Raw genomic sequence first — 25,695 nt, 5'->3', positions numbered from 1 at the left:
CATTTTGGACGGGTGTAAATCTTGAGCTGCCTCCTCCAGCTGCATGCTTCTCTGACTGCTCTGAAAGTGCTCAGCATGAGGCATCTGTGCAGCTTCAACAAAAAACAAAAAAACAGGGATAGGGGTTGCCCTTGCTGACTCTTTAGGCGGTGCAGTTGACAGTGACAACACTGTCACGCAGCTGGTTTGCATACATTTCTAAACCACACCGGACAACCAAACAATTATTGCAGAGCTCTTTCTGAACGTCAAACAGGACAAACTAGTTTCATGGTCATCTCTAATGTATTGAAAGAGGTGTGTTGATGTTGGGTAAATGCATATCTGTCTGCAGGTTTGTATGCTCACCTGCGCATGTGTTTGTCCCGGATGGCGTGTGGATTCTGATGTGGAATAAACGCGAACAAATACTGTCATCATCTTTTTTGGGGTGTTTATCTTTCATAAAATGCTGCAGTGGTGCTGAACAGACCATTTATGCAGCTAGTGAGGAGATGACAGGGAAAGTCGGAGATTGTGTGTGCGAATGCATGTTCCTGTGCACATGTATGAGGCAGGGGAGTCTCCCAGAAATGGCGTGCGAGGAAGGGGAGACCCTACAAGGAAAAGGATGGGGGTGGATCGGGAGGGGTTTGTTTGACAAGCATACATGTTACCCTATAAGGAGATGGAGGAGAGAATGGAAGGAGGAGCCTGGATAGCGCTGGTATCCTGTTGCTATGAGGCAAATGGGCTTGATTGACATGTGTGGGGGCGGGACGTATGCAAGGGTCCCGTCTGGATTTTATGAAGCGTAAAGAAGTGAAGCGCACAGCAGAGAGAGTGGGAGGAAAGGGAGAACAGCAGCAGCAAGAGGAGCAGAGAGGAAGAGCGGGGGGGGGGCTGATGGAGGAGGGGTTGATGTTGGATGGAATAATTTAACAAGAGGGTGTCTCCTGGCTCATCGGTATGCCACAGGCATGTTATAAAATGTTTCTCCAGCTGTTTGCAGCTTGGGTAACAACAGCACAGACTCAGAAGCCAAGATCTGAGCTGAACACCAAACTTCACCACTTAATCCGATTATTGAGCTAAAATCCAAGCTGCTGTTAACAACATGAATCACGTTTTCCATAGTCAAGTCTGCTGAATTAGGCGGTAGAGCAATGGCCGGAAGCCAGAGAAAGTAAAAACCTGAAACGTCATTATTCATGTGAAATGACCCGGCGATGCCCCAGTTAGCTTATAACCATGTTCCCTCTTCTCTCTCCTCTCCTCTCCTCTCCTCCTTGTCTCCTCGAGTAGTGTAGTGAGACTGCAGCAGACCGGCACATTTTATAACATGCCTCCTCAGACACACTTGCTGCTGCTAACTGACCCGAAAGTAAGCCAGCTACAGCTACCGCTCTGAGTCACTGGCTTTGCTTGGCCAACGCATACACTTTCACAACCCTTAAAATCCTTAAAACACCGGGAGCGTGCACCGAGACAAGTACAAGACATGCACGCAAACAAAATGTACACAAACCTGAGTGCTGACACAAATGAACAGCCTACAGTTTGCTTGTGCACAGGGCAGCACTTGTCCAAGAATGCCCTCGTCCTCTGTCTTTGTGTTCCTCCTCTTATCCTGCTATCTATGTGCATTTATTCAGTAGATGCTTTTATACTGATTCGAATCACAAAGGCCACTCGCAGTCAGCAAAAGGCCCAAAGCTTTACAGGAGGGGGTGGGGGGAAGCAGCACACAGCCACATACTGTTTTTGGAGATACAGGGCTGTTAACACAGTGTATCAGGTAAAGAGAGGCCCGTTGAGATGCTGCAAAAATGGATCTCCTCTGAAAAGGCCAATCGTCAAACACAAATACAAGGTTGTTTTTGGCTTGTATTCCCGCTTCTATTTTGGGTCTGGCAGAAGGAGCCGCAACAGCCGGGGTTGTCCATTCTCCTGCGAGGCTGTAGTCTGTGCATGAACAACAACAATGAGGAGAATAGAAGAACTGACAGAGTTATGGTCTGGGGTCTGTATCAGAAAATAACTTAAAGACACTCTGACTCTAAACACAAATTTCTTATTTCAACCTGAGATGGGAAAGTTTTCTCTCCCAGAAAAGCATCCCGGTGTTCCTCAGCCATCATCGATAGAAGTCCGATATCATGATTCAACATGGGAATGAGTAAATAAAACACGGATCTTCCATTTTAATCCAGATAAGCTAGAAATGTGCATCTGTACCAGTGTGCCTCGTGAAATGTATCTACAAAAATATGAGTGGAGAATTCAATTCAGCATAGTTCACTCATTCTTGAATTTGTCTTAATGGATGATGAAGCTGGAAATATTCAGCTGTAACCTGATGGGGACAACATTCAGGTGACAGCAACTGAATGTGAAAACATGAGTCAAACAGATGAAACATAGTTTACTTTTCAGTTCTTACATATTCATACCCAGTAAAATCATGCTCAGCGCCCGACTTTCGACATTAATTCTGCAGCCTGGTTTCAGGCTGTGGTTTATTTTTTTGTTTTTGAGAATGTCAGAGTCATTATAGCTGCACCACAATCATCCTCAAGTAAAATTATTCAGATGATCTGTGTGGCAGCTATAACACATGATCCATAGGTTTGACTGATGCTTATCAATAAACAAATGATTAATCACTGATCAGGCTCTTATGCATCTAAAACTTCATAGAGATTGCTACAGTAATGTACTGTTAATGAGGTTTTATGCTGAGCTGAGGATGAATCCAGCATTTCCACAGATTTGTTTCTCCGTTCTTCCACTGATGACATATTGTCCAAAAAAGTGGTCAATTGGAATTTTGATGTTTCTAGATGTAACCTGTAAATTAATTAGTTCCACTATCTGCTTTGATATCGATGATACAGCTGCTTCAAGTCCAACAGAAACTCACAGGCTGGTATAGAAAACCTGTGAGGGAGCTTCACAGGGTCAGAGTTTATGTTGTTCCACTTTTTTGAGAAGAAAACCAAGAATTTACATCATCTCACAGTTAACAAATTCTCACTAAATTGGCCTCGTGGAACATGTTTCATTGGTTCATTGGTTTATGCTGTATATTGTTGCAGCCAGAAAATCGAAGCTTAAAGTGTGCGGTATGAAAATCCAAGTCACTATCATTCTGTCTAAGTTGCATCACAACTTGTCAAGTCCAAAACTGACTCATCTGTAGTCGAGTGAGATGTGTCATGAGTCATCAATGTTGGGACTCAAGTACGGCAGCAGTAGAGCGGCGATGAACAGTAGGAGGGTGGTTTTCCCAGCAAATTGGACAAAAGATAGACTTTTACTGCATTTACAACATTCTCTGTGTAAGCCACTGTGGCAGGGGGATCCCTGAAAAAGGTTTCCTTAGACATTGCTTTTCTTTTTCTTTGTCCTTTTTTTTGCTTATTTGTTAATTCCCAGACATTTTTGTCCTATTGAGGGCAATTAATTTTCCAGAAAGTTGCAAACACAATATAAATGATAGCTTTACATTGCGAACAAAGTAAAGCTGTCAGCATACTCACTCACCACTGCTTGCTGCATGGTGGAAAAGCATCTAAAGGTGGCACGGGAGGTGTGGAGGCCTTTTATGCCTCGTGGACCTTGGATTTGGGGAGTACTTGCTTTGAGCTAAATGCCAGTAAGAAGATAATCTCTATAAAGAAATATCTGCTTATTTTATTTTATTTGTTTAACTTTTACTTATATGAATATGCAGAATCTTTTGGGAGGTGGTGCGGGAAGCCTTCTGGTTTCCATTTGTAGCCTGGTTAATACTACTTGGAACACAAACAGTCGTGTTTGAGCAGGCTTTGTTTGCATGCAGGTAAACAGTCCCGATGAAAGGCACAAGAGAGACTTCATTTTGAAAATGCAGCCTCCAAACCACCAGCTATCATCTAATGCCAATTTTTGCTTTTAATTAGTTTTAAAAATGTATCTCAGACAATGACTGCCAGATGGAAGAGGAAGTCTTAGCCCGGGTCAGCAGAGCAGACAGCCAGTAGGTTCCCCAACTGACAACATGGTAACATGCATAATGTTTACCATTTTAATTTAACTTGTTAGCATGCTAATATTTATTAGTCAGCACATAATAGAAGAAAATTGCATTATGATGTGGTGATGCCACTAGATCAAAATGTAAGAGATCAGTTAAATTTAATGGCACTATGTTTTAATAGTTGCTGAAAGAGTTCAAAGGTTGCATTGTCCCCTTTCCACTTTTCCCATTTCACCACTTCACCTAATCTGGGTGATCAACTTTCCCTTTCTAGGAAGACACTGGAGCGGGTCTAGTTTCTCTTTCTGTTTGTCATCCAGGTTAGCTTCTACCTGGTGACCCAGAATTACTTGCTCCACCTACTATCATTTTCACCTCCGCAAATGCAATCTAGGATGGGATTATGCAAAGTGAGGTCACTCAGTGTGTCACTTAACATATCTGTTTTTTTTTTTTTCTGCTGCAGTTAAAAGCTTGATCTAAACTGGCTAATTTCCATGTCTCTGCTCTCCCCCCCTTTTTTTTTTTTTTTTTGCCTTTCTGAATTGAGCAAATGTAATGAATTCGGGATGTCTCATCAGAGGATTGCAGCTAATGTTCACATTATTACCACCAGTGATGTAACAGAGTGTGGTTCTTTTTCCCCAACAAGGAGAAAAATTGATGTTTTGTTCACTAATTGGAGCATAAAATTATAACTGCTAATAACAGAAACCAAATTAAAGAGAGGGTAGAGTAATGTCGGCAAAGACGCAGCAGTTTATTTCTATTTCGTTATCCTGGGAACTTAGAATAGCTGACATTTTCCAAACCTCCATCTCTATACGCATGTATCCTCAAACCCTCACAGCTTATAATAATCATGGAACAATCTGTGCAAATAACAGGCATGACTCGCCAAGGTAATAAGTTGTTTGTGCTGCTACATGAAACTTAGACAGGACACGAAGGCAAGGATTTTGAGGGGTGTTATCTTGTATCAAAATCTTAATTTGGGTGCTTGTGGGCAAGACTGGAAGAGGTTCATACAGCTGCAGAGTTTAGATGAGCGGACACAGCTGCTATCTGAAAACGTGAATGAAGTTAAACTTGGACACTGTGGTCAGTAATCTGGTGGCTGTATTGCTCAAGTGCCAGGCATTGAAGATGAGGATCATGGTTTCTGTTCTGCCCGAGGTGGTGACTCTTCACCTGCCAGGCGAGCTGCAGGATGTGTGCGCAGTGAATAGTGTGGCAACGCAGCTTGGGGGTAAGGCTCACAGTGTTGCGATTAGTGATAAACATGTATTTACTGCCTGTTATCGGTGAGCGAGAGCGAGTGAGATAGCAGGATTTCTGTTTGTAATTACACTCCTGAAATCACAAAAGGCAGAACGCGGCTGCAGTCTTTAAACATAGAGTTCAAAGCATTCCTCTTAAAGCATCTGGGTCTGTCTCCTTTCGTCTTACATCAGCAGGAAAGACAAGTATAGCTTCTGCACCAGGAATGTTCTAGTAAATGATTAGATGAATAATCATTTCATGTGTTGAAGGAACCATGGCTAACAAGTGAAAATTTGTTGTCCTTTAAAAAGCAGCTTAAAAGTCACTATAAAATAAACTTTACTTACTTAATGACTTGTGAGTTCCAGTGTATCAGACATGCTCATTCTATGCTTTAGCCCCCTTTTGCCTTTAGAACGGCATTAATTCTTTGTGGCATTGATTCAGCAAAGTGCTGGAAACATTCCTCAGAGATTTCGGTCCTTGCTGGCACGAAGGCATTGTGCAGCTCATGAAACGATTTTGCCCATTCCACCACATCTCAGAGGTGCTCTGTTGGATTGAGATGTGGAAACTGTGGAGTACAGTGAAGACACCACTGAGCACATTCTCCTGCTGAAAATAGCCATTTGAAGATGGGTACACTTAAAGGGATGGGCATGCTCACAAACAGTAAGGGGGTTCAAAGTGGACCAAAAAACAAACCCCAAAACAAACATCTGCAACACAATTACACCACTGCCCTGAATTATTGATACAAGGCAGGATGGATCCCTGCTTCCATGTTGTTTATGCCAAATTCTGACCCCACCATCTGAGTGCTGCACCAGAAATCGAGATTCATTAGACCAAGCAACATTTAGTCCAATTTTAGTGAACCTGTGCCACTCAATTTCCTGTTCTGAGATGACAGGAGTGGCACCCAGTGTGGCCACTTCTGCTGTGGGCCATCTGCTTCCATATTCATTGTGTTGTGTGTTCAGCCATGCTCATCTGCATATCTGTGGTTGTTTGAGTTACTGCCACCTTTCTATAAGCTCAAACCAATCTCGTTGTTTGTCACTGGCCTCTGCCGTCAACAATGCGGGGTTTTTTTTGTTTTTTTTTTTTGCCCAGAGAACCGCGACTTACTATATATATTTTTTTTTCCCCCTATTCTCTGGAAACCCTAGAGATGGCTGTGTGTGAAAATCCCAGCAGATCAGCAGTTTGTCAAACCAGCCCGTCTGGCATCAACAGCCACGCCACTTTCAAAGTCACCTAAATCACCTTTTCCTCCTCAGTCTGATACTTGGTTTCAGCTTCAGTCGAGCCTCCTGACCATTGCTGGGTGGCTAAATGCATTGAGGTTGTGTACTTTGTGATTTAATTGCAGAATGGATTCACTGAAGTGTGACTAGCATAGGGACAGTTCTTTTTTTGTTTTCATTTAAATAACAAAGCATTTTAACATCTTTGATAAATATATCCAGGAAGATGCTGCTGACTGAAAGCAAAGAAATCATTCAATTTGATGCTTATGGTAAATGTGCGCAAATGCATTTTAGAGTGTATTTAGAGTTTAGATTTATACCATATAAAAATACTTAAGTTTATATAAGAAATTCCTGTTGTATTTGCTTTAGTTTATCTCTGTTTATGACACAGCAGAGTTTCCCTCTCACTGCTTACTGGGAGCAGCCCTGCTGAAGCTCTTCTTGTGTCACAATATCGACGTGATCTGTGTCGACCGTGTGCATCCCCCGGTTTGTTATTGAGTCGAGGGGCCGGACTACAGTGTCACAGGTGTGATGCTGAGAAAGGTCAAAAGCTGGGAGACAGATGGCATGCACACAAACACACACACACACTGATACACATACATACTCACCCTCCCACACACTTCTAACACTCCCAAAGGGACAGTGATCTATTGTGCAGCTCAGATGGGCATCGCTGCAGCCTGTCACGCACACACACGCACACACACGCACACACACACACACACACACACACACACACACACACACACACACACACACACACCCCGACCACTTGAAGTGAATATAGCCAAGCAGATGTCAGGTAGGCTTGGTGTAGTCTATTTAGAAGTGATATATTGATGGTGGGGAGAAAAGACATTGTCATTTCTTTTCCTTATTAATTATTGTATTACTGTCTGTGTGAGTGCTGTTACATTAGTACTATTCCTAATAAAGCAATGATGATAATAGTAATTAGTTAAGAGTCAGATGAGAACAAAGAAATTAAGAAGACAGACCAAAGGAGAATAGGCTGAATAAAAAGGTTACACAATGGCTGCTATATCAGATTTATGGAGATCTTCATAGTTTTTTATCATCGTTTAAATTTATAATTTGGGATTGTTTAACAGTTTTTATTACTTGTTATGATTAATTTTTTTCTGATGTCAGTATCTGGTTATTCAGTTACTGTTTTCTAACATTTTGATGTCAGATATGCCTTTTCACACCAGGGACAGTAGAATAAATATATTAATTTATCATTCTTCCCTGACAAAAGATTGAGTTTGTGGTTTATCTTTCTTAGCCAGGCTGCTGACATAACTTATGACAGGTTGATGATGATGGTCACCTGGATTTTAGTCCATCTGTTTGGTCTTGACTAAAATATCTCAGTAACTACTGGATGCATTACCATAATATTTTGCACATTCGTGATCCCCAGTGGATGAATCCTGCACACTTTCTAGATGTCCGCTAATTCCACTAAACTGAGATGGTGAATACTTTTTGCCTGCTAAGTATCAATATGTCAACTTTGACGCTATTAGCTGTTTTCACACATTTACTGCAGCCCTAAACATTTCTAAATATTATCTGACAAATGGTGCGTTGCAACGAGCAAATTTCCAGTGCAGTCAGTTTTGGACATTAGCGCATCTGTCACTCTGTGTGATGTCGGATTGCACTGATGTGCAGATAGCACCGCTAATTGTCCAGTGCACAGCTAAGCGAGTGGGCGTCGTGTGCTCCTTTTTGCACACTGGATCCAGGCAGCATATTTCCGGTAGCGTGAACACATCTGAAGCAGACTGTTTCGTGCCAAGTACAGCCTCACTGGGATATGAGCATGGCTACAGACTTGTTAAGATTATTAGTACGATCAATAAACTAAACAAGAAAACTTTTCTTTTTTTCTGTCTAAATGGCAAAAAACTTCAGTTACTGGAACTACAATAGATCTGAAATGTGGTGAAGGTTGAGTAATCTTTGCAGCTATGGATCAGGCCTGGTCTCTCATATCCGTCATCACCTTTTATCTCTCCCCACCCCACCCTCTCTATTCTCTCCCATCACTGCTGCCTCTACTCACTCTCTAACTATTTCCATTTAGGGTATCCATGCCCCACTGCCAGCAGTAAGGAATGTGTGTATGTGTGTTGTGTTGTTTTAATGCCTGTGCCATGTTTATGTGTCTCCACCATGTGTTTATGAACGCCTGTATTGTTCTCCTACGTGCTCAAATTTTGGCAACTTACACATGCATCTTCCGGGGGGAAATAATATGTACCAAGTACTTGGGCCGGCTTCCTTACTAACAGTTGGTCTTTGTGTGAGCGTTTAGGTGTGTGGGTGTTTGCGTGTCAAAGGTGGTTTGTGTGCAGAGGCGTTTGTAAGTGTGTGTGTGCAGGCATTAGACACTCATCATTGTGCAACACACTGAGCATGGAGGCATCTGACCCTCAATAATAGATGTGGCAGCAGTGAATATTTAATGGGTGGGGGCTTAGATACATGCACGCTCGTACACACACATACACTGGAAAATGGAAATATAATATCCATGCCTGTATGACTTTTAGACTGAAGCTCTAGGGGAAGTGGTCTCTGTGGTCGGGTGATGCTCTTAGTAAAAGATACCGTGGTATTTCGCCAGCCGACTACTTTAGTTCTCACTCCCACCTCGCTTTTCTCTCTTTTTCTTCCAATAGGGTTCTCAGGATAGTGCTGGCGGTCAGGAGGGACTTGTACCCCCACCTTTCTCTGCCTTCCCACCTCCTCCACCACCGCCCCCCCCCAGAACGGCCTGGCCCTGGATTACGGGGGCAGCCTGTACGCTGCAGGGGCCGTCCAGGGTCCCGTGGAAGCCGGTGGAGCAGCAAACAGCGCAGCCAACGCCGCTAACAGCCTCAGTGCCCAAGTGAGTACCAGCCTCATCCTCTGTGGGCAACCCACACCCGGGCTTTGCCTTGAGAGGGCGCTTAGAGTGAGTGGGCTACATGTTACAGACTGAAATGAGAATATTAGAGGTGCACATAACTCATTCTGACAAAAAGTCAAGATTTTCCTACTGAGCTGTACCAATTTTAGGTTTAGTGTCTTTTTTTTTTTTTTTCCTGCCGCCACTTAAAATCTGTAAACCTCTCTGTGTTATGATCTTTCTTCCAAATACAAATAATTCCACCTGTCATAACTGATTTTGTGGCCACTTCGCTGTAGCTGAAATAACACTTAGACAGTGTGTGAAGGCTGCCTTTTGTTTGTCTGTCAGTAAGATTATATAAAAACTACCAAGAGTTATTTCATGAAACTCTGTGGAAAGGTGCAGCATGGGCAAAGAAAGAACCCATTAAATTTTTGGGGGTAAAGGGGGGATCTGGATTACTTTCTTTGAAAATGCAAAGTAGGTCATTTGCCTTGGTTTGGAATGCACTCTCTAAGTGCTTTCTATCATTATGATAGGAAAACATTTTTTTTCTTTTTAGCTCATCAGCAGTTCGGGTGGAATAGCTGCATTTAGCTTTTTTTTTTGCTTTTTTTTTTTTTTCCTCTGGTGGACTTGAAAATTACAGCCTAATCTTCACTCATCTTTTTGCTTTGTTTGTCTTTGAGCACTTTGACATGCAAAAACCCACACAGCTAAACACTCACAAAGAAGAACTGTTGGTAGGAAAGCCTACCCAACTTTAAAAAAAAAAAAAAAAAAAAAAAAAAAAAAAAAAGACAGACATGTGAAAGCACAATTTGCTTGAAGTGGGAATTTGACATGGGTGTTACTGTGGCCATCCAAGTCTTAGTCCACCTCATAACTCCCTGTAAACCTATGGCTTTTATTTGTGAACATGCAGACACAGAGGTATTGATTGTAGACAATGTCTGTGCTAATTAAAAAAAAAACAACAGATCAGATCAGTAAAGCAGAAGGGTTCGGAGGGGGGGAATAGTGGATAAACACTTCTATAATATTAGATGTAATGTTTTGTCATGATGCCGTTAATTTGAATCCACTGTTTTTAGGTAGAAAAATTTTTTTCTTTCAGATGGTGGTATTTAAACATCAACAATAAACAAAACTGCTTAAATATTAAAATGAGAGTCTTGACACCTCATTTCTTTATATATTTCTGCCAAGGAGTCAGACTGTCTTGTAATTCTTTTAAAGTTGTCTTGAGCAATAGTTCTCCAGGCTTTTTGGAGGAGTTTCAAGGCTTTTCTTTCGACATTGGCTGGTTTTTCACTCATTTTCAGGCCGTTTACCTGACCATTTTCAGATGAATGTTTTTATTTTGTTTGTTAAGCCACTAAACACGGACCTATGAATCATTCAAGCATAAAAAGGCACCTAACTCAAGGGATGAATCAGTGATGTCTACACATAGCAGACAACTTAGCAAAGAGCCAATTTTAAATTGTATCTATATTCACTTTGTTACTAGCACACAAAAAAATGTGTTCTCATTTCTTTAGTTGAATCTACAAAAAATACTAAAGATAGCACAGTTTGTCAGAAATAAAGTATTTTTGCATCTACGAGGTGATTCCCTTCCCTAATAAGAGCTATTAGTTTAAAACTTGGCATATCTTGACGTGGTTTGCAGTGTGTCCTTAAAAATAACTGAGGAATCTTGACTAGTGGAAGAGAAAAGAAGTGGCAGGACTAAAATAAAACTACCTACAGCAGATGAACAGTATCTTAAAGTCATGTCTTTAAGAAATAGGAAAAAAAATCCAGCAAAGACCTGACACAGGACCAGAGAGATGCATCTGGCCTTCAGTTTAGTTCACTGAAGCCTCATCAGAAATAGTCTCAGTGGAAGGGGTGGCTGTCAAGAAGGGAAAGAAGGCTGAGATATGCCAAATTATGCCGACTTCCTCCCACAGTCCAAAGACGTGCAGTTAGTGGGGTTAGGTTAATTGGTGATTCTAAATCACCCATAGGTGTGAATGTGAGTGTGAATGGTTGTCTGTCTCTCTGTGTTAGCCCTGTGACAAACTGGAAACCTTTCCAGGGTGTACCCCGCCTCTAGCCCTGTGGCAGCTGGGATAGGCTCCAGCCCCCGCCTGCCAGCCTGAATTGGATGAGTGTAAGAGGATGGATAGATGGATGGATGGATGGACGGATGGATGGATAGATGGATGACATTAGAATTTGGGTGTTTTTGTGCTTTTGCCTGCTTGTTAGGCAAAACAAGTACTTTGAAATTGCATGGATATTTTTCCGTTTAATACACAATTTGTACAGGCTGATTAATGAACTAATCAGCAAAATAATCAGCTGATTAATGGAAGCCGGTGGAGCAGCGAACAGCGCCTACTGCAGTGCAAATCTGACAGATGACAGTCTGTCAGCTAATGGTGCATTGCGTATCACGTCTTTCACAACCCTAACAAGACCTCTTTGTTTTTGTCTGTCTCTGTTTTTTTGTTTTTTTTTTTACATACGTCTGTCTAAGCAGTCAGATGGGTCCTCCCAGATTGACGGCCAGTCTGGGGTTGGCTCGGGAGGAGGGGGTGGTGGGGGGAGCGCTGGAGATGATTCCGATTCCAAGGCGACCCCCAAACGCCTCCATGTATCTAACATCCCCTTCCGCTTCCGAGACCCTGACCTACGGCAGATGTTTGGGGTAAGTAGACCAGAATATTCCCTTTCCCCCCCAAACCACTGCATCATTACATAACAAGACTAGGCTCAAATTCAGAGCAGCCATTTAGTAAAAATGACTAAAACCTCTCATCTAGTGACTTCAGCACTTTGATCTCTACCTAATTTCTTGCTATCATGATGTTTTAAATAAAAATAAGGGTTTGCCATGCCAGTTTTTGCTTAATGGAATTCGTTGTCCTATTTGATTATTTAGATCTTCAGCTCTCCAGCAGGTTATCTAAAGTGAAGTGCAATAATCTGGCCTGGTCTCCTCCTGTTTTGCAAGAGGAATGGTTCTAAAAATGCAGTGCAGAGAAAAGGAAGATATGATAGAAGACCAAACAACCAGTGCAGGCTCAGTGCCAGCTCATCGTGGCTGAACAGTGCTGACACCCCGTGGCGAGAGGCAGCGTGTGACTTACATGCTCGTTCAGCTTCTTCATTTCACTCCTCTTGTTTTTTTTGGTTTTTTTTTCTCTTTTCTTTTTGTTTCAGCAATTTGGCAAAATCCTTGATGTGGAGATCATTTTTAACGAGAGAGGATCTAAGGTAGGACACTGAAGAAAAAGCTGTCAGGCATTTCAAAATGCAGCAAAAAAAAAAAAAAAATCATCTCAGCTAAAGCTTAACTGCAATCTTCTCCTGCTTTTCCTTGTCGTTTCTCCGTCCTGTGCTTGCAGGGCTTCGGTTTTGTTACATTTGAGTCGAGCGCAGATGCAGAGAGGGCCAGAGAGAAGCTTCACGGTACGCTGGTGGAAGGACGTAAAATAGAGGTAACTGAGCACCCTCGCCTTTGTTTATTTAATTTATTTATTTTTTTAAACAGTGAACATTTTCTCCTCTGTTTCCCCTCCATGTCCGACAGTGACAGTTAATTCTTTCTGCCCCAGAGAAGGTTTCCGGATGGCTGTTGTGTTTAACTCTAACCCCTCTGGCTTCACTATAGCATGGTGCAGTGGTGCCGCACGCACAGGCGACTCTTTTGAAGGCACTTCCTGTTGATGCTCATGCTGTTGTTGCTGTTCTTGTTCTTCTTGATGTTGTGGGCTGTCCATTGCACCTTGACCTTAAAAAAAAAAAAAAAAAAGTTGTGTGGTTTGCAAAGCATGCTGGATGGAGTGGCTACACAACAGGCATGGCTGGTGGGGAAGTCACTACAACACGGTTGTTGATGATATCCGCTTCTGTCACAGCATGTAGGGTTTTTTTTTTTTTTTTTATCTGTCTTCCTGCACCTTTTCCATTACCATCATCATCACTTCTTCCATGATCATAACGAGTGGCCATTTTTGGTTTATGGTTGTGTTTATGACTGGATGAGCAGTTAAAAGCCTCTCAGTTATTTTCCTCTTGGGGAGGGGGGAGTGCTTGCTGCTGGTGTAAGAGGCTACTGTATGTTGCATGGATGGAGCACTGGCTCGGATGTTGTCAAGGATTTTTCACTCTTTCACTTAAAATTACGCGGCTGCCCCTGCGTCGTAGTTTTTTTTTTATGTTTGATGTGTTACGAGACTGATGCATGTGGTGCGGGGGGAGCATTTTCAGGGGGCAGTTTTGGGAATAAGACTGCTGTGAGAAGTGTGGTGTCTTTTCTGATGCTTTGTTTTTTTTTTTGGTTTTGTTTTTTTTTGTTTGTTTTTTTTAGCCAGAAAACAAAAAAAACAAACACAAAACAACAACTTTAATTTCAGATGTGCAAGATGAATGGTAAAGATAAACGTGTTGTTTTACACACACACACACACCTGCATCCACCACTCCTGAAAAAGAACACCAGATCTCATGGAAGTGCATTTTGTTGTGACTTTTTCTTTAATTTGTCAGCATGAGCTCGGATTTCAGTTGCAAATGGCCTGGGAGATCAAATACACCATGCTTTCGCCATTTGCTCTGGCTCTTTGATTTTAAATCACGCTTTGATTTTTTTATTTATTTATTTTTTTTATTTTAACTACTAAAGCCCTTCTGCATGGTCCCAAATGTCCTGCTCTGTTCTCTGTCTCTTGTGTGGGTGTGCAGAATAATATATATATATATATGGAGGGCGGAGACAGAATGAACCAGTATGCAATAGATAGTTGTCCCCTCTCCTGTCCTTTATTTTATTGGTTCTCCATCCCTCTTCACTCTTTTTCACCCGGCCAGTCTGTCTGTCTCTCCCAGTTCGTGTCCCCATATGCACCTTCATCTCTGCTGTCCACTCCTACCTCCATATCTCTGTCCATTTCCCTGTCCTGGGATGTAATCAGGTAGCTTAAACACCAGAGAATGGGAATAAGTTAGATTTTGAGTGATTATTTTGTCAGTTATTTGAATATAACCTGGACAATAATATAACGTGTAGTTTCCTTCCCCAAGTTATATTTTAATTTCTGACATTTTCTGTTTCCATTTGTTTGCTCCTTGATAAACTTTTATTATTTTTAATTGTTCGCAGAGGGGTTTTTTTAGAGGCTAGATTGTTGTGATATGGCTGATTCTTGTAGGTGACTGTTGACACGTGACCTGTTACATCACTTCCTCTCTACCACAGGGTGGGGGTTGCTTTTCATTACCTCGTTTTGTTTGTTTATTTTTTTTTTTTTTTTTTTTGGTTCATCATTTCTTTCTTACATATATTTTCTCTATTTCCCTGATGATTTTTGTATGTTGTTGTTGTTGTCAGTCTCCACGGTAACTGCTCGCGTGTCCTCACGCCGTTTCCCTGGCAACGGTAAGTTGTGTACACATGGCATCATCTTTGAATGACCCCTCCCCCTACCCCATCCGTCCAAATGAAATTAAAAAAAAGAAAATGCACCCAACACCCAAATGAAGGACTCCTCTACTTAAGGGAGCTTGATTGGTTGATTGAAAGAACCTGATTGGCTAATCCTGTGATTGATTTGGGGAGGTGGTGAATGAAACGATTACGTGATTAGCCATTGACCGCATGGCATTATAAAGGCCACTTGTGTAACTGAATGTACTGCATCTATCTGCAAGTGCAACAACTATGACTACCACTTCTTATGCGTTCATTCCAATCACCTCTCTAACTGCATTCAGCATTTAATTCCAGAGCTGTATCCTGCATGGTTTACTCTCTTTCTCGTCATCTGTATGACGTCATATAGTACTATGTCATCTCTCTGTGTCATGTGTCAGCTGATAGCTGCATTTTTGCACCTTAGTGGGACAGCATGCTAAAGCATGTGTGCAATGTTAGCTTTACCGGAGAGGGGATAATAGTTGTCTGTATATCATGGCGTGCTGTAGTGCTTGATTTATAACTTTCTGCACCAATTTGTAGACTGCAGACAGTTGCAGAGATACGGCTGTGCAGACGTGACATTTCCTCTTAAAACTCTACATGTGGCTGAATAGTGCGTTGCCCAAAAGGGGATGCAAGCACACTGTAAGGCAAATCTACTAAATGTGTTATGCAGAATTTGATAAAAATAAAAAAGATAAATGAAAGCTGTCATGAAATAATTCGTAGACAATATGATTTTTTTTTTTTTTTTTTTTTTTTTTTTTTTAAACAACGACAGCTTTCTTTGTTCTGATTTCTGTTAGCGGTTTCCTTGTTTTTGATAAGTTTGGTTCTGGATGGTGTGTGTTGGTGGTTGTGTGCTTCGAGGTGTTTCTGGTGTGTGACACTGATCTGAAATGCCTGGCAGTGTTTCACAGCCATGGTTTCATTTGATTTATTTTATTTTATTTTTTTTATTTGAGGAATGATATTTGCATCCCCCATCCTCTGTCTTTTATCTAGACTCTTTTCTTTCTGTATTCGTTCTTGCTCCATCCATCATTTCTCCATCACTGCTCATGTACAGTTAGACCCAATGTAGGCAAACGGTCAGATGTATGTTGTATGAGTGTATTGCATCTTATTGTTTGTTCCTTAGAAGAACTGCACATTTGGATGGACTGTTCACACTCTCTCTCTCTCTTCTCCACATCATGTGTGTGTTTTTCTGTGTATTTTCATGTGGACTGGCTCCTCCTTCTGCATCCTTTTATATTTCTGTCTTTTCTCTGTTGTTCTCTCTTCCTCCTTTTTCTGTATGACGTGTACTTGATTGGGAGGGCTGCCAACCCTATTTGATTGGTCTCTTGCTGCATCTGATGCTTGCTGATTGGCTAGTTTTGCTCACCTTTGGTGATGTGATGCGCTCTTGATTGGCTGTGTGTAATTTGTGTATGAACTCTTCAATTGATGTTTTTGCATTGTGTTCAACTGATGAATCTGCTGCTTAATTCACCTTCTTTTTCCCTCCTTTTTTTTAAGGTAGCAATATAATGGTCTTGGATTTCTTTGTGAATGCCTTTGATCTCAGATATTTTGTTGGTTTTTCTTTGTTCTGTGTGCCAATGGTTGCATTGTTTGCGTGCAAAACTGCCTGACTACTCACCAGGATCCTTGTTTTCAATGTCTTTCTCCTTCAAAAGAAGCGCATGCAACAAATACCATCGCTGCTCATCAACAGAATTAACCCTTCTCATAAGTACAAAACTGTGAAAAGTAAAATGACGCCTCACACTTAAAGCACAAGTTTAATGTGAAAGCTCCAGTAATCATATAAAGTGTCACAGACAAAAATCAGATTAAAAAGCATAAAACACAAACTAAACTGTGATTGGATTATACTTTTCTTTATAGTAAACCGACCTAAATGAGCCTCTGATCACTTTCTTTGGTGTCCAGGTCAATAATGCCACAGCCAGAGTGATGACAAACAAGAAGATGACCACACCATACTCAAACGGAGAGGGCCTTGCAGCACTACCATATGGTAATGCATTTGGTTGGACCTGTAAGATAGGCAGAAATTAATGTCGCCATATTAAAGGGACAGCTCACCCCAACAGTCCAATAGATGTGTTTTGGCCTGTAATGCCAGTTGTGACATTTGAGTAAATGTCCGTTGAATACTGGTTGTTTCAAGTGAGTTACCTGTGAAATATCACTTTACATATTGTTGTCAACTTTCTTTATTATAGCTGGATGGAAGTTGAGTCCTATGGTTGGAGGCATCTACACTCCTGAGCTCTATACCGGTAAGAGCCACCTAACTTTATTCTTGCCTAAAACCCCGACATTCTCTCCCAGGTCAAAACTGGTTGCGGTAGGGCGCCAAATTGTCCTACCAGGACCGTGAACCGTAGATGAACAGATGTCAATGTTGTGTCCATGTAGAATAGGGGTCAGTGCAGACTATCTCTTATCAAGTGCAAAATACACTTCAGATTATTGCAAAGACAGAAATAAATGCATTTGTATTTGTGAAATCAGTTAGCTCAGTGGGGTAAGAAGTGGACCTGAAATTGTGAGGTTGTGAGTTTGTCACCTCTGAGGTATTTTTTTTTCTCTTTCTTTTTTTATCAAGAAACATGTTTTTATAAAATGCCTTGAAAAGACATGGGGGGGGGGGGGTTTGCTGGTTACTTATAGAGAAAGAGCTGCAAGGATTACTTAGTTTTCAGTACAGTATTTACAGTTTGATATTTATGCTTGAAAAATGAAGGTGGAACGCTTTCATATGTGTGTGTGTGTGTGTGTGTGTGTGTGTGTGTGTGTGTGTGTGTGTGTGTGTGAGAGAGAGAGATAAATTATGTCGACTGGTCATCTTTAGGTTTTTGGTTGAATTTAAAAACGTCAGCTTATGTCTTTATCTCCTTGAACTATGGGCAGTTAGAACAAGTATTTGCTGTCTTTTTAATTTTATAGGGTAAATGATTAGAATTTTACAGTGAATTTATTGATTTAACCAGCATTAAAATAATTATAGATCCTTTTTAATCCTCTGTCTCAGTACCAGGGTTTCCATACCCAGCAGCAGCAGCAGCAGCTGCTTCAACCGCTGCAACCTTTCGAGGCGCTCATCTCCGGGGTCGCGCTCGGCCCGTCTACAGCGCAGTCAGGGCAGCTGTCCCACAGCCAGCCATCCCCACCTATCCCGGGTAAACACACGCAAAAAAAAAAAAGACACTGCTATTAGTAATGACATGTAGACAGGACGTTATGTAGGTCATTTGTCTTCTTAAAAAGCATGGCTGCACTTTTATAAAAAGAAATAATGCATGCTGTGTGTGTTTGAATATAACTTTTTTTTATTGAGATATTGATATTGATTGTTTGCTGAGCTGAAATACCATTTCCTTGTAAGTCCCAACTCGTAATGTTAGTCACATTGAGTAGTTTTTGTAATGTTTAGTAACCAGCTGAAGGAAACAGTAGTATCACTTTAAAGCATTTTGCATACAAAGAGGTGGTATTTTTGTCCTGCATGTTGCACGGTGTGTAATAATCTCACCCTTCTTTCTCTTCTCTCTCTCACAATCTGTTTGGCACCGTTTTCTCATCTTTCTCCCTCAATCGTCACTCTTGTTTGTTGTTTTCTGCAATGCCCACATGGTGGCGCATCCACACCATTTTTTTTTTTTGTTTGTTTGTTTGTTTGTTTGTTTTGGTTTCCCACCACCGCTCCTTTTTCTACTCTCTACCTTTCCTCCCCTTTTCCTGTATTATCTGTTTCTCTCTCAGTGTGATGGCCTATCAGGATGGTTTTTACGGTGCAGCTGATCTCTATGTAAGTATGCCTGCCTCTCCTCCACTGCCTCCCTCGTCACCTACGTCCCCCCCCCCCCCCTGCCTTGTGGGTTTTCAAGTGTGAAATGGCACGGATCAAACCCGTAGAGACGTGTACTTTTGAGCGTTTTGATTCGTCACTGCTTGACATTTGATGATCTTACTGAAACTTAAATGAGGCCTTTTTATTAAAATCAAAATTTACACAGTCTCATACCCAACATGCCGGTATACGTTTTGGAGAAATATCCTCACCACGACTGTGTGCTCGTTTGTCAGTAGACTCCTCTAGGGTTTGTTTCTGTGCATTTGTGAGTTAGTTTGTACCAATGTGATTATGAGCGTGTGTCTGTGTGTAATGGTGCGTGTGCGTGTGTGACCAGGTTGACAATAGATGTTTCTGTTCTCTCTGTAGACTAGTGTTTCAGGACATTAGTGGCAGATTGCCCCAGGTAGGGTTTTACACACTCTGTGTGAGAGCCAGTGTGCATCCTCCTCGTTTCCAATGACTGCGTGCTGCTAGACATTATTGACCATCTGAGATTGAAATGCCTTCTCTGTCTTCTTCTACTAACTCACTGGATTCTGACATGGGTGGAGTTGCGGAAGGGGGAGAAAAAGAATGCAAAAAAAAAATACAAACAACCACACAAAACAGCGGCTTGTCTGTTAAATCTTCTGTAAATTAAGTGCAGCATGTAACAGAAGTAGTGGAAAAGTCATCTGTAGGTATAACTTCAGGCAGGGCTAGAAAAGCTAGATTAAATCGGATCTATGCTAATACATCAGCTTTGCATTAGTTTACACACACATGCACCCAGACGTGATCTTTTTGCTTCTCGTTGTTGCATCAGAGAAATGTTAAGCTTTACGTTTTAATCACTGCACTTATTTCCTTTTGTTTTTTTTGTAAGAAGTTTCTCTAAAAACCTGCTTTTTAAATTTCACTCCAGAGATCGTGCACTGTAGCTTGTAAGACGATGCATTTCTGGTATTAAGAAGGATGAAATAAGTGATTTGATATATTACCACAGTTAACACAAAAAATGTGTGATTTGAGTACACTGAGTACTGACAGCTAAAGGGATGGAAAGAAGGATTTTTCATCCAATTAGTCCAATCATTCAGACCCCTTCCAGGAATCTCCCTATCTGTTTCACCTGTGGCATGCTAACTGAATCAATGTCAGCATGCGGACATACTTACAAGGCTGACTCCCCTACTCCCCCTCATCCCCTGTATTGCTCCCAAATCTTCTATTTTTATTCCTAAATCCCCCTTTTTCTTCATCTTTTCCTCTTTTGATTGTTAAAGTAGCTCAAACCTTTTTTAAAGGTTATCGAGTTTAGTATCTTCTTTTCCTTACTTTTATTATTATTATTATTATTATTATTATTATTATTATTATACTCTTCCACTTTTATGTTTCTCTGTGATTTTCCCACCTTCCTTCCAATCCTTTTCCATCACCTCCACTTTCTCTGTCCTTTCTTCCCTCATCTTCCCCACCTCCCCCGGTCCAGCCTTCCTCCCATAGCAGCAACTGTGTGGTCCTGAATGCAGGAACTGATTCCTTAGGGTAGAATGCAGTGGTGTGTGTTTCTTCCCTTATTGTTATTTTTATTTTTTCCATAGGGATGTTTGGCCTAATACACTTGTTTGTTCTGAGTTTGGGAAAGCATGCTGTGTCTGTCAGTGATTGGTTGCTGGCCACGTGAGAGTGTGTATGTGTGTTTGCCCTTTTTAAATCCGACTGGCTGACTGTCTTCTTACACCTGTAGTTTTATTTTTGTGTCTGTTCATCAGCTGTTCATCCAAACATAGATAATGACACGATCATCTTGCCACTCCTTCCCCTTTCTTTAACTGTGTGTTTTTGGTAGGGGAACCGGGGTGGGGCACAGTTATGGCTGTGAACTCTCTCTCCCTTGATGTCTAACTCACAGTGGGATAGTTAAAGCACTTCAGGGCCACAAACACTAAAAAGCATTGTGCACAATTGAGGATATTCCCCCCCCCCCACATTAGCCATGGAGTGAGAGAGCCACACAGAGCCTGAGCTACATCCTTGTGAATGCTGTACTGCACCAGATTAGACAGTTTTGCTGACTGACTGCTTGTTAATCTCTCGCTCTCTTCTCAGCAGTTTTTTTTTTTCTCACAATGTAACACTTTAGAGTCGCTACTAGTTTTATATTCTGCAGAGAAAATACGGCAAACTTTAAACAAGACTTTTCTTTCTGTCTCTTCCCGCCCATCCTTTCATTGTATCTCTCTCTCTCTCTCTCTCTCTCTCCTCTTTTCCTGTGCTTCACTCTTCCCTCTTTCTGTCCTCTGCCTCTCTCGTCTTCATCGGCTCCTCACAGGGTGGGTATGCAGCATATCGATACGCCCAGCCAGCTGCAGTAGCAACCCCTGCGGCGGCAGCAGCTGCAGCGGCAGCTTACAGTGACAGGTGAGTGTACTGTCCAGCACATTACAGAGAAGGGATGTCAGATTTGATTGGTTGGTTTTAAAACCAATGCATAATACCTTTTTTATTTTTTTAGAAAAATCCCCCAAATGTTCCACTTCCTTGTAGTAAAGAACTACTTTTAATAAACCATCCACATACAAAACAGACTAAGATATGTTAAGAAAAATATGGAATTTCAACAACAACAAAAATTTCCACATTAAATCCACTATAATTACAAAGAAATATATCATCATGACTCCGTAATTTAGGCACCTTACTTCAGTGTGGTATGGCATGGGTGATGTCTTTGACAGACATCACCCATGGACTGTAAACCTCACTAAACTTTGATGAGAGTGTTGATATTTTCATCTCAACCAAAACATAAGGAGCTGGTCTCACTGCAAGTATTGAAGGTGATTGTGGCAATTACTGCAGACTGCAAATGTTAAGTGAAAGGTTAAATAAATACGAAAGAAATGAATCTCTGGCTTAGATAAAATAGTTGGACAAACACTCTCCTGATGTGATGTCGTCTTAAAGCTTTGCAGTGCCATGTTTCCTGATGTAAAATACAGTGAAAAGATAAACAGTTTATTGCTGTCCTTTTCTGTAATTTCCACACTTTGCAACAACTGCCTAGTGGGCCAGAGTGGACCCTTTGCCAAATCCGTTTTGGACAGTGGGCTGTATGTTTGACACCCTTGTAGACTGTAGATTTTTGTTTTTGAACAAGATGCAGTTAGAAGAGAAAAAAAAATACTAATAACATAAAGTGAATTATATAGGGTGCATAACCTTTTTCACATTATGAGGTATTTTGGGGTTTCTCAAAAAGGCAAAACCCTTCTTTCTCCTGCAGCTCAAGTATGTCCGAATTATTGTGGATTTTTTTTTTGTAATTTTCTTTTTATAACCTTTGAAATATTATGTGCTATTTCTGATAGCTATGGACGAGTTTACACGGCAGACCCCTACCACGCTGCACTTGCCCCAGCTGCCTATGGCGTTGGAGCCATGGTAAGTCTATGTAGGGCATGCACGCGCGGGTTATGGTTGGTTCACAAAAAAATTAATGTTTTCCAAAGAATTGTTGGAATATGTTATGTTGTAGCCACTGATTAATAGTCATGTGGTGTTTATACAGCTAGGAGCAAGCCCAAATTGGGGAAAAATGAGCAACTGCTCCTGGGCCCTCTCAGTTTTATTTTACTACCCTGGTTGAAGTCTTATGTGGGAATGTGTATCAGACATAGAAAAAAGGATTTTGTGTAATTTTATTAGTCTATGGGTACACAGGCAACACTTGTTTGAGAATTTTGTTCTTTTTTTTTGTGTGTGTGTGTGTGTGTGTGTAATTTATTGACTTGAAATTAAGTGAAAATGTAAAAGTAAAAAAAAAATATATATATCAACAGTTATTCCAAGCTATGGTAATGGTATGCTGGTATGTATGATATGGTAATTTTTTTGCAATTTTGACTGTAGTGAAAAAATTTTATTTACTGATTGTTTGTTCCTTTTGTTGCTTTATAGGCCACGCTGTACAGGGGAGGCTACAGTAGATTTGCTCCCTATTAAAGACACTACATTTCCCAGGAGCTCCTCTCTTCCATTGAATTACTTTGAAAGAGCTCCCCCTGTTGTCGTGGAGGTGGACTGCACCCAGTTTTAAAATGTGGAGTCAACCACAAAGAAGATATTTCAGATCCCACCCCAGAGCAGTTCCACATTTTCTTATATACGCTACTACAGAAATAGAGGAATGCTGTATTAAAGACTGAAGGATGGCCTTAATGTTAAAAAAGAAGAAAAAAAAAAAAAAGACTTAAGATGGCCTCCTTCCCTATTGCACGGCTGTATTATAGTCTCCCCTTCTTATTCCCTCAGCACTCAGCAGCACAAGATTTGTGACAGAGCCCAGATGTTCTTCCAAAGGCTGCATGTGGATAACTGACATTTTAAACAGCTGTCCCCCATGTGTGTGAAAGAGCTGAGCGCTGTGTGGCCTGCACGCACTCTCCGTTGAAGGAAAAAGAGAGGGAAACGCACGATCAAGGTGTCCACAAACCATCAGGGCGGTAGGAAGAAAGAAGGTGTGCTGAAAGAGCACCAAGAAAACATTCTGAACCAGAATGACAAGTCACAAAAATGATAAAAAAAAAAAAAAAAAACACGCCCACGGATGGATTTTATAATTCCTCCTTGACGTGGGCGGATAGTAATGAGAGGATTTCCAAACCTGCGGTGCTCTGGCAGAGGGAGACTGAATGTGGCAGCTTGGAGAGATGATGTGACGGTTTATAACGCTACAGAAATCACGTCCGAAAGCCGAAGGAGGGAGGGTTATTAGAGCTGTTCCTTACCTCAAGTTTTCTTAGTATGTGGAAATGGTAAACCTTTAAACTTAAAATTGTTATATGCAAAGAAATTAGTTTAGAGAAGAAAAAAAAAGTTACCAAATTATTATTATTATTATTATTAATATTTGTAATTGTAATTATTCTCATTATTACTCTTATGAAACCATTCTTATGTTTGACTCAGCAGTCACTGCTGTCATGGATTCAACAGTGAACCTTGGAGTTAAAATCATAAATAGTACAAATATCCAACCTGTCAACTATATGACACAGCTTATAGTCACACCTGACCTGCACAGGACTTCACTACACCTTGTGCAGCCATCACCCAACACTACAAAAATGACAACACTACACAGAGGGAAAAAAAAAGAGAGAAAAAAGTTCCTGTTTAGTCGAGCTTACCACCAGACTAAACCCTGCGGTTTAAATATTTGTTGATCCTGTAATGTAGGGATATATATTATTTGGATTTTCCCCTCATATTCCATCTTTTGTCGAGTGTCCAGCAATGGATGAGTCTTCCTGAAACATACTTCTGTTGGTATTGTGTTTTAAGATGCTGCCAGCAGCAATTACTGAGCAAGAAAGAGATTCAGTCAGTGTGTTTGTAGTAAATATTTAAATGCAAAACACAATTGTGCATATTTCTATTCCACTGTATTCTATATTTCCAAAATGTGGCTTTTTTGGGCTTTTGTTTTCGTTCCAAAGATTTGTAGAAAGCACATTTTTCTGCCGTATGTATAAATATATTATCTTTGTTATTGTTATTATCATAATCCTATAGCTGTTTTTATTTACTTTCATCTTCTGTGTTGTTCCTTCTCCTGTAAGGTGCAAGGTAATTTTCAAGTGTTTTTATTTTGGGATTAAAGTTCTTCAGCTAAAAAGCATACGTGAATAGGAACAAACATGTGACATTACCAAACCTTTGTCTCCTCGGTTAACTATTCAGTCTGGGCTGTTTTTTGTTTTCTTTATTTTTATTTTTATTGATTGATCATAGGATCTACTAGCTTGACATTTATTATATTTCAAACTATACACTTGATATATTTTTTTTCTTTTTTGTGTGCTTGTCCATGTTTTGCAAGTGACTGAGCTATTTGGAATGGGTGAACATAGGCCTGTAGCACTTGAGTTAAAACCACCTTTTTTTTTTTTTTTTTTTTTTCCTTTTACATCTTAACGATTCCTCACATTTCAGTGGCTAAATCTATCAGCTCGGCCTTTCTGGCTGCTCCGGGTTTGTTTAAAGATAGTGTTATCACTCATAGAGGCACAGGTTACGATGCCAATATGGGGGAAAAAACAATGTGTCAGCGTGGGATATGAAGGTGTTTTATTTTTAACCCATTAACTAATTTCAGTGCTAGCTTTGTTTTTTCCACTTTTTTTTTTTTTTTTTTTTAAATGAGCTGCTGTTGGATTTTCTCCAGTCATTTAGCATTGCTTTTTTAAAAATATATATCTCCATATTAATGTAGAATGTGCTCTGGACACGTGTTTTTTTTTTTTGTTTGTTTGTTTTTTCCCTTTCTTTTTTAAAAAAGAAAAAAAAAGAGGCACTAGCCAAAGATGCTAACAGTACCGAGCATGTTCTGGCTTGAAATGTGCTACACAAAATATTCAAAGATGGAGTTTCGGAGCTACTGAAGGCATGGACAAACCAGCATGAGCGATATTTGTCGAGTTATTTAAAAAAAAAAAAAAAAAAAAAAAAAAAAGAAAAAGAAAAAAAAGTTTTGCATGAATCTTGTGTCTTTTCATATTTGACTCCTGAGCAGCAGAGCCCAGCTGCATTCTTCTTTACCACTAAACTCCATGACAGGCAGCTAGCAAACCTAAGCTAGTTAATGCAACAAAGAGCACAGTGCTGTTTGGCAAAAAGGCCCCGTGACAAACAAAATGGCTGCCGCACCGATGACGCGTGGCAGCTTCATTTTTCCTGTCCTGGTTTTCTTGCCAGTGTATTATAGTAAACTATGTGGACATCCTTCATAGTTGCTATGGTTTCTCAATGAACTGTTCCTTCCCTCTGTCATGTCTGTATTCCCCTTGACTGCCATTATGTTTTTTTTGTTATTGAATGTCCATATAAAATGTTTTATATAAAAATGTTTTGTTGTGATTGAACTTCTCA

At 40.7% G+C, this 25,695-nt stretch overlaps 1 protein-coding gene across 1 annotated transcript in view; it reads left to right on the top strand.

Moving 5' to 3' along the window:
- rbfox2 (RNA binding fox-1 homolog 2) overlaps positions 1-25,695 on the top strand; it is a 39,279-nt gene extending 13,584 nt beyond the window's left edge. The window contains 12 exon segments of the mRNA XM_030728042.1: positions 9,219-9,296; positions 9,299-9,427; positions 11,964-12,131; positions 12,647-12,700; positions 12,832-12,924; positions 16,845-16,932; positions 17,141-17,197; positions 17,953-18,100; positions 18,684-18,729; positions 21,095-21,183; positions 22,134-22,206; positions 22,723-25,695. Of these exon segments, the coding sequence (XP_030583902.1) occupies positions 9,219-9,296; positions 9,299-9,427; positions 11,964-12,131; positions 12,647-12,700; positions 12,832-12,924; positions 16,845-16,932; positions 17,141-17,197; positions 17,953-18,100; positions 18,684-18,729; positions 21,095-21,183; positions 22,134-22,206; positions 22,723-22,767 (1,068 nt within the window). The 3' untranslated portion in view covers positions 22,768-25,695.

The sequence above is a fragment of the Archocentrus centrarchus genome, chromosome 1, assembly GCF_007364275.1.
Source record: "Archocentrus centrarchus isolate MPI-CPG fArcCen1 chromosome 1, fArcCen1, whole genome shotgun sequence".
Taxonomy (NCBI): domain Eukaryota; kingdom Metazoa; phylum Chordata; class Actinopteri; order Cichliformes; family Cichlidae; genus Archocentrus; species Archocentrus centrarchus.
Note: the sequence above shows the minus strand (reverse complement) of the source record. Positions and strands in the feature narration are given on the sequence as shown.